This window comes from Neomonachus schauinslandi, chromosome 12 (assembly GCF_002201575.2).
Source record: "Neomonachus schauinslandi chromosome 12, ASM220157v2, whole genome shotgun sequence".
Classification (NCBI taxonomy): domain Eukaryota; kingdom Metazoa; phylum Chordata; class Mammalia; order Carnivora; family Phocidae; genus Neomonachus; species Neomonachus schauinslandi.
Window position 1 is genome coordinate 84,003,410 of NC_058414.1, and position 8,866 is coordinate 84,012,275.

An 8,866-nucleotide genomic window follows, 5' to 3' on the forward strand; every position below is an offset into this window, starting at 1 on the left:
CCCCAGCGACTTCATTTCTACTCGGCTTTCAAGACCCAGCACAGACTTACCTTCCGAGAAGACTACTGTGAAGGCCCCGGGCAGATGGAAATCTCTTTCCTGCCCAGACTATGACAGCACTTTGTACGAATCACTCTCCTCCCTTCCTGCGCTTGGGACGCGGCTCAACCTCTTGGATGTCTCTACCTGCTGCAGGGCCTCCCACCAGTGTGAGCAGTAAGGACAGCCTAAAGGATGAAGATGGCTCTGGGCCCTGAGCAGCACACAGTGCGCACGCCGGCACCGTGGGATGCTCTAGGAATCCGAAGCATAGGGAGCATTCATACACCGGGGGTGATATGAAATCCTGTGCTGTATGGTAGGACATGGACACGTAGGCTCCAAGTAGAGAAGACTGAATGTACACTGAGGGTCTGGAGGAGGCCATGAGGACAACAGAAGGTAACAAAAATACTGAGCTGTGAGCCGTATCATTGCAAGAGTATTTTGGCAGATTACTAACATATGCAAAGTAAGACCGGGCTTTATTGAATACATGGATGTCGGAGAGGGGAGAAGAATGAGAAGTCAACAATGGGATTTTTCTGAAAGCAAATCACTAAAAAATGAATGAGATAGTCTGAATCTCAAATTGTTCAAACATGAATGTGCTTTTCTGACTTCCCACCTCTCTCAAAATGAAACTCCCAAGGTTGGTTGTATTTCAACTGCAACATATATAATAAGATTTACATTTAAAGGATTTTTTAAAATACCATTATGCCATTTTGTTCAGAATTTCCCTACTTACCTCCTTTGTATAGACAGGAGGTCCATAAAATGAAGGAAATGAATTCAATCTTGAAAAGAATCTCATTTAAGGCAATCTTACATTTAACATAGGTCTTTGAAAGGAGAACATTTTTTTTTTAAATGGCAATTTTAATCTGGTCCAATTCTACTGATCTCAAACACCAACCTTGACCCTGTATGCACATGTAGCAGCCCCTACTTCGCTAGCAGCTACTACCTATGGCTGACTGTATTTTTCAAGATGTTTGCAAGAGAATTTCCCATCTCACTTACGCTGTGATGTTGAAACTCCTCCCACAGGGGGCCAATGCCCCCCCCCCCCTTGCTTGAATCTGGATGAAAGTGCTGCCTTATGACTTCTGAGGCTAGATCATAAAGGGCAATACAGCTTCCACCTGGTTCTCCTGGGACACTTGTTCTTGGGACTCAGCTACCATGTTGTGAGGAAGGCCAAGCCACATGGAAAAGGCCATTTGTAGGTGGTATGGCTGACAGCCCCCGCTGAGGTACTTGCCAACAGACTGTATCAATGGCCTTGAAGAAGCTTTCAAGATCACTCTAGCCCCAGCTTCTGTCTGCCTGCAAAACCACATGAGATGCCAAATAAGCAGCACCTAACTGAGCCTGGTCAACCTTCAGAACCATAGAGATCATAATAAAATGACTATTATTTTAAGTCACTAAACATGAGGTGATTCACAATGAATCAATATATAACTGGAATATATTTTCTAATATATAATTGGAATGCCTTCCAGGTATCTGCACTTTACTCCTCAATCCACTGCAACATGGCTACTGTCCCCACCATTCTAGTATGGTTCCTGTGGCAGCTCGCCAACATCAGAGATCCCCTAATTGCTGAATATAATGGTGGCTTTCCATTCTTTAACTCACTTCACCTTTCTGTACCTTTTGACAGTGTCACACAGCCCCACCTTCTTCAGTTTCCACTCCCTTGCCTTTAGTGATATCTCTCTCCCCGATTCTCCAATGACACATGGATCATTTCTGTCAGCTGCTTAAACACTGTGTTCCCCAGGATTCCATCTTCTCAATCTACAGGTTCTCTGAGAGCCACACACTTAGGTTTAATTCCATTTATATGCTTGATATCCAAGTAGGGAACTATGGCCTGACTTCTCCTCCCAGCTCAGGCATATATTCATTTACTCACTCAACAGATGTTTACTGCATGCCAGGCAGTGGGACAATACATACAAGGACCCTAGTTTCTGTTCTTGTAAGTATGCCAGAAATAAGCAAATAATTATAGATTACAAATAAAATAATTACCGATCATGATCTACTGGGTTAAGATAGCATATTGAACACATGCATTTAAAATCACTTCCTTCCAAAACCTCAATTTTGTCTTCTATTTTAAGGACATAGAGTTCAAAAAACCAGAGAGAGCGGGAGAAGTGACAGCAATAGATTTTTGAATTCTAGAAAGCAGATCAACAGTGAAAATGACTTGACTGACTCAAGGGAAAGCCAAGAACAATTCTTAAAAGGCTTAGGAATTGACAGCCTCAAGCACCTCCAGGAGTGGGGAGCAAAAGGAGTGGCTGAAATAAGGAAGATTGTTTGAAGGCTGATGAGAAGCAACTTGATCTCCAAATCCCTGTCCCCTGTGTGCTACTGGGTGACTGCCCCTCCCCCACCACGGTAGCTATCTATAGATTTATTCCCTGAGAAGGATTTCTGGACTGGGAGGTCTTTAGACAGAGAAAGGTAGAGATATCATTACTGAAAATAGGGGCATTAAGTGAATGATGCAAACTAATGTTGAGATTTAGCTCCTAGCCCTAATTCCTCCAGGAATTCAGCTAGGCTTTTACTCTCAGGAGAATGAGGGAATTCTCTGAGGAAAATCACCAGCCTAAGAGAAAAGAGCTGAAGGTGTAGATTTGGGAGGATAGTCGCCCAAATCATGGCCCAGTGAGATCTTCCTGTAATTAGGCTCACCATCAGCAAGCCCCTCTCAGATACACAGATCCCAATCACCTGTTTAAGTTTCTAACTCAAAAACATAAATTAATAATTTAGGATTAAAAGAAGCCTCAGAACATTGCTGTGAATTTTGGGGGCACACAAAGCCCTAATCTCCAGTGTAACTGTATTTGGAGACAGGGCCTTTAGGAGGTAATTAAGGTTAAAGAAGATCATAAGGGTGGGGCACAAGTGTAATAGGATTAGTGTCCTTACAAAAAGAGACACCAAAGAGCTTCCCCCTCTTTACAAGTACACACAGAAAGAAATCTAGGAATACACAATGAGAAGGCAGCCATCTGCAAGGCAAGAGAGACCTCTCACCAGAAACTAAACTGGCCAGCACCTTGATCTTGAACTTTCCAGCACTCCAAAACTGCCTGCCAGAAATAAATTTGTTGTTTAAGCAACCCAGTCTGTGACATTTTGTTATGGCAGCCTGAGTTAACTAATACTAATCTCCAACAAAACAAAAAGAAAAATAGCAATAGGAAGGAAATAGACTATGCAGGGGAAAAAAATATTTCAAAAAACTATCATTAGAGAAACGAAAACACACATACACAAAAACTTGTCCATGAATATTCATAGTAGCATCATTCATTATAGCACGAAAGTAGAAACAACCCAAATGTCCATCAGAAAGAACAAATAAAATATGTATGTCTATGTCAAGGAATATCATTCAGCAGTAGAAAGGAATGAAGTACGAAGACATGATATAACATTATAATTTAAAACATTATTCTAAGTTAATTAAAGAAGCCAGTCACAAAAGACCACATTTTGCATGACTCATTTATATGAAATGTAGACAACAGGCAAATATAGAGACAAAGTAGATTAGTGATTGTCAAGACTAGATAGGGGAGACAATGGGAAAATTGGGGAATGATAGCCAAAGGTTACAGAATTTTTTTGGTGTAATGAAAATGTTCTTTTTGGTGTCATGAAAATTAGTGATGATTGCACAACTCTGTGATATATTAAAACCACTGAATTGTATACTTTAGATGGGTGAATTATATCTCATAATGCTGTTAGTAAAAACATTAAAATTTAACAAGTAACAAAAATTAAAAAAAAAACTTTTGCTCTACAACAAGACCAAGTACTTATGTAAGAGTTAAAAGAAAAGAATTAGGGTGCCTGGGTGGCTCAGTTGGTTAAGCGACTGCCTTCGGCTCAGGTCATGATCCTGGAGTCCTGGGATCGAGTCCCGCATCGGGCTCCCTGCTCAGCAGGGAGTCTGCTTCTCCCTCTGACCCTCCCCCCACTCATGCTCCCTCTATCTCATTCTCTCTCTCAAATAAATAAATAAAATCTTTTAAAAAAAAAAAGCGCAATCCTTGCTACCTTTAAAAAAAAAAGAAAAGAATTAAGTTGACCTATATTTGTCTGACATGGAAAGATCTCCAAGACTTAGTGTTAAGTACAAAGAGCAAGCCAAAAAGCCATATATATAATGTTATAACATTTGGGTAAAAGAAAACCACAAAATAAAACTCTCTCGACACATACAAGTGCACAGATACACACACACAAATGCACAGAGAACATTTTGGAAAAGATAACTGGAAACAAATGATAAATAGTGATGTAGGAAAATTTTCCTACATTGTTTATAAAAATTTAGAAATAGTATAGAATAAAAATAAAGGTAGATAGGAACTCCAAGAAAAACAAAAAGTAGTAAGAAAGAAAATGTAACTGTAATGATCACTGCTTTGGCAATAATCAATATTTACACAGTCACAAGCAAACACACAAAACAACAGTAAAAAAATCCAATTAGAAATTAGGCAAAAGATACAAAGAGATATTTTTTTGAAGAGGATATATGTATGGCAAATAAGCACATGAAAAAATTTAAGATGTTCAACCTCGGTATCCATTTGGGAAATACAAGTTCAGACCATTATGAGATGTCACAGTGTACCTACTAAAACAACTAAAATAGGGGCGTCTGGGTGGCTCAGTCAGTTAAGCGTCCAACTCTTGATTCTGGCTCGGGTCATGATCCCAGGGTCATCAGATCAAGCCCCACACTGGGCTCTGTGCTGGGCGTGGAGCCTGCTTGAGATTCTCTCTTCCTCTACCTCTGCCCCTCCCTCCCCCCTCCTCACTCCCTCTCTAAAAACAAACACAAAAAAACCCCACAAAAAACAAAAAAACTCAACTAAAATAAAAATACTGACAATACCAGATGTTGCCAAGAATGTGCAAAAACTCATCTCTCATTCACTGGTGATGAGAATGTAAAATGGTACAGTCACTCTGGAAAATAGTTTGGCAGTTTCTAAAAAACTAAATGTAAGCTCACATACAACCCAGCAACTACACCCCCAGGCATCTATCCCAGAGAAATGAAAATTAACATCCATACAAACAGCTGTACCCAAAAGTTCATATCTTTATTCATAATAGCCTCAAACTGAAAACAACCAAAATAGCCTATAATAGTTGAATGGTTAAACAAACTGTTATACATACATACCACAGAATACTAATCAGCAATAAAAGGAATGAACTATTGCTATAGGCAACAACTTGAATGTGTCTCAAGGACATTATTCCGAGTGAAAAAAGCCAATCTCAAAAGGTCACATATCATGTGATTCCATTTATGTAACATTTCCAAATGACAAAATTACAGAAATGGAGAACACATTAGTGATTGCCAGGGGTTAGGATGGTGAGGCAGAGGAAAGTGGAAATGACTAGGAAGGGGTAGTATGAGGGAGATACTTCTGGTGATGGAATAGTTCTGTATTTTGATTATAAATCTAAACACATGCAATCTTGATTATATTAAATCTACACATGTGAAAAAATAGCCTAGAATTATACACACATTTTACAAATGTCAATCTGTACAAATTTATGGCTTTGATATTGTATTATACTTACATAAAATATAATCAGTGGGGGAAACTGGGTGAAGGTACATGGGACTGTACTATTTTTGCAACTTCCTGTGAATCTACAGTTATTTCAAAATAAAATGTTTATTTTTTTTTTTAAGATTTTATTTATTTATTTGACAGAGACAGACACAGCGAGAGAGGGAACACAAGCAGGGAGAGTGGGACAGGGAGAAGCAGGCTTCCCGCAGAGCAGGGAGCCTGATGTGGGGCTCGATTCCAGGACCCTGGGATCATGACCTGAACTGAAGGTAGACGCTTAACGACTGAGCCACCCAGGTGCCCCATCAAAATAAAATGTTTTTTTAAAAGGACATCAGAGTCCAAAACAGAGGTCTTAAGAATTAAAAACACAGGGGCGCCTGGGTGGCTCAGTTGGTTAAGCAACTGCCTTCGGCTCAGGTCATGATCCTGGAGTCCCAGGATGGAGTCCCGGATCGGGCTCCCTGCTCAGTGGGAAGCCTGCTTCTCCCTCTGACCCTACCCCCTCTCGTGCACTCTCTCTCTCTCTCTCTCTCTCTCGCAAATAAATAAAATCTTAAAAAAAAAAGAATTAAAAACACAACAGCAGAAATTAAATAGGATTAGAAGATAAAGTTAAACAAATCTCCGAAAGAGAGCAAGAAGACAAAGATGTGGAAAACAGGAAATAAAGTTTAAGAAAATTAGAGAACCAGTCTTATAGAAGCAACATGAAAATAATGAATTCAAGAAAAAGAGGATGGAGAAAATAGGAAGGAGAAGTCAACAACAAAATAATTCAACAAAATTTCACAGAATAGAAAGACATGCATTTCTGGTGCCCACCAAAATGAGTGAAAAGAGACCCATAGCAAGGAATATCTTTGTGAAACACAACACTGGTAACATAGAGAAGATTCTACAAGCTTCTAAAAAGGAAAAATCAAGTCAAGTACAAAGGTACAGCATGGCTTTGGACTTCACAGCAACACTGGATGCTAGAAAACTATAATGCAATGTTTTCAAAACGCTGATGGTTTCCAACCAAGAATTCTATACTCCACCCAACTTGCAGGGAAATAAATGTGAAGGCAGAATAACAGCATTTTCAGACATGCCTAACATTTTAGATATAAATAGAAAAGTTATTTCTCATGCACTCTTTTTCAAGAAATTACTGGACAATATGCTCCACCAACACAAGAAAGTTGGACATCTTCCTCTAGGACACAAATGTATGACCACACAGAGCATCCCAGCTCCTATCCCCCTATACTCCTCTTTCTCCCACATTCCTGATCTCATTAATGACATGGGCACTGATGAGTAGCCCAAGCTGGGAAACTAAGTCATCCATTCCAATCCCATTTCTCAAAGCTAATCATGAAGTCCTAATGATTTAATTACCTAAATATTTCTCATTTCTGTCCCATGTTCCATGACCTTCCTTTAGGTCTATATCGTAAATACCACCTACCCAATCTGCCTACCTCCAGTCCTGGCCTCCTCCTTTCTCCACAACGTGGCTACAGCCCTCTGCCTAAAATGCAAATCTGACCACATCACTCGGTTACTTAAAACTCCTCAAAACGTCTTAAATTCAGACCAGCAGGCAAGATAAATATGTGACAAATTGCCACTCTCCACACCTACCTCCCCCACCTTCATGGTCGAGATTATATTTGATCATGGTACTCCTCTGCAGAGCCTCACAATTTTCCTCAACACAGCACGTAGACATCCACCATGAAATGAAATAATTTGCAACTCCTGTTCGGTATAAAGGCCAAGTACTTTAGCAAGGCACAGAAGGCCCTTCCACGCTTTACTCCAGCTTCTCTAGAGGGAACTGTCCACTCCCACGTTTCACACCTCCTCATCTTTGCTCATGCTATTCTCTATTTGAGATGCTTCCTCACCTGGCTACCCACCTTGCCATTTCAGGCCATCTCCAGGACCCTTCCCTCACTTCCTTGAGTCCAATCTTTCCTCTGTGCTCTCTCAACTTGTCCCCCAACCACATCGCATTCAAATTCTGTTTCCAAGTCTCCCTCACTAGACTGAATTTATTAAAGGACAAATGCCTTGTCTTACTCTCTTTGTATTTCTAGCACGTACTGCAGTGTAAGAGTCCAATAAACATTTGTTGAAATTAATTGCCACAAATGCAGCAGGGCCCTAGGGGTGAAACAGACAAGAAAGGAAATGGTCCTATAGGGAAGAGGGTAAACTAAGGTCATATTCTGCGTCCTTTCCAAATGGCTTGATCTGCTTATTCCCACTCTTCCTGTATCCCCATAATCAGAAATGATGGCTCCTTTTGATTTTGCTCCTTTAGTGTTCGGGGCGTTCATGCATATGTTCGTTATGTTGTGTAACTGCCACGCCTAGACTGTAAGCCCTTTGAGGGAAGGGGCTGTGTCTTCGTGCACTTGGCTCCTCTGGGCGACAAATGCCAGGCCACAGCGAGCATGTGCGGGAGAGTGGCCTCTCACCACCGGATAACGGCCTCGGCTCTGAGACCCCCCCCAGGCCCGCCCCGCCTCCCTCCGCTCTCCAGAGCCCTCCTCACGCCGGCCGCTTCCCGCCTTCCGGCCGGCGGAAGTCGCTAGCTGCTCTTCCCTGCCCACGTGGAGCCTTTTCCGGTGCGCCCGCCCCCTCCGGCTCTCGGATCCGGACCTGGCCCTCACCTCAGGATTCCCAATGTGCCTCCGGACAGACATATTTCCTCCAACCGACCACGCGGGGTTTCTAGCCTCACCGGTAGCCTCTAACCCTAGCTTCCTACCCCCACAACCTCTCTCGGCCGCCTCTTTACAACCTCTACTCCGATTGGCCTCCCTTCTCCGGCTAGCCAATGGAGGCCCTTTTTACTCTCTCATTGTAAGGTCAAGGGAGAGCGAGACGCCGCTCAGTGGTTGCCACAGGCAACGGGGGGACGCCAGCTGCCGAGGCCTTTTGTGCTCTCGGCAGGGCCCCGCAGGCTGCTGCCGGAGCGCGGGAAGAGGGTCGCGGGGGAAGGGCAGGCTAGCGCCTGCGCGTGAGCCGATGCGCGGAGCCCAGGGAGGGGGAAGGGCCGGAGAGCAGAAGGCGGTGGAGGGGGACTTCAAGGGGGAAAACAGGTCTTTCTAGTTAATGTTCAGGCACGTATATGACACAGGGGGCACCCTCCCCTCCTAAGGCCATCTTAAGCA

At 42.5% G+C, this 8,866-nt stretch overlaps 1 protein-coding gene across 1 annotated transcript in view; it reads right to left on the reverse strand.

Moving 5' to 3' along the window:
• CEP41 (centrosomal protein 41) overlaps window positions 1-8,410 on the reverse strand; it is a 42,446-nt gene extending 34,036 nt beyond the window's left edge. Inside the window, exon 1 of the mRNA XM_021699376.2 lies at window positions 8,363-8,410. Within this exon, the coding sequence (XP_021555051.1) occupies window positions 8,363-8,395 (33 nt within the window). The 5' untranslated portion in view covers window positions 8,396-8,410. The remainder of the gene's footprint in view (window positions 1-8,362) is intronic.
• Window positions 8,411-8,866: the final 456 nt, after the last annotated feature.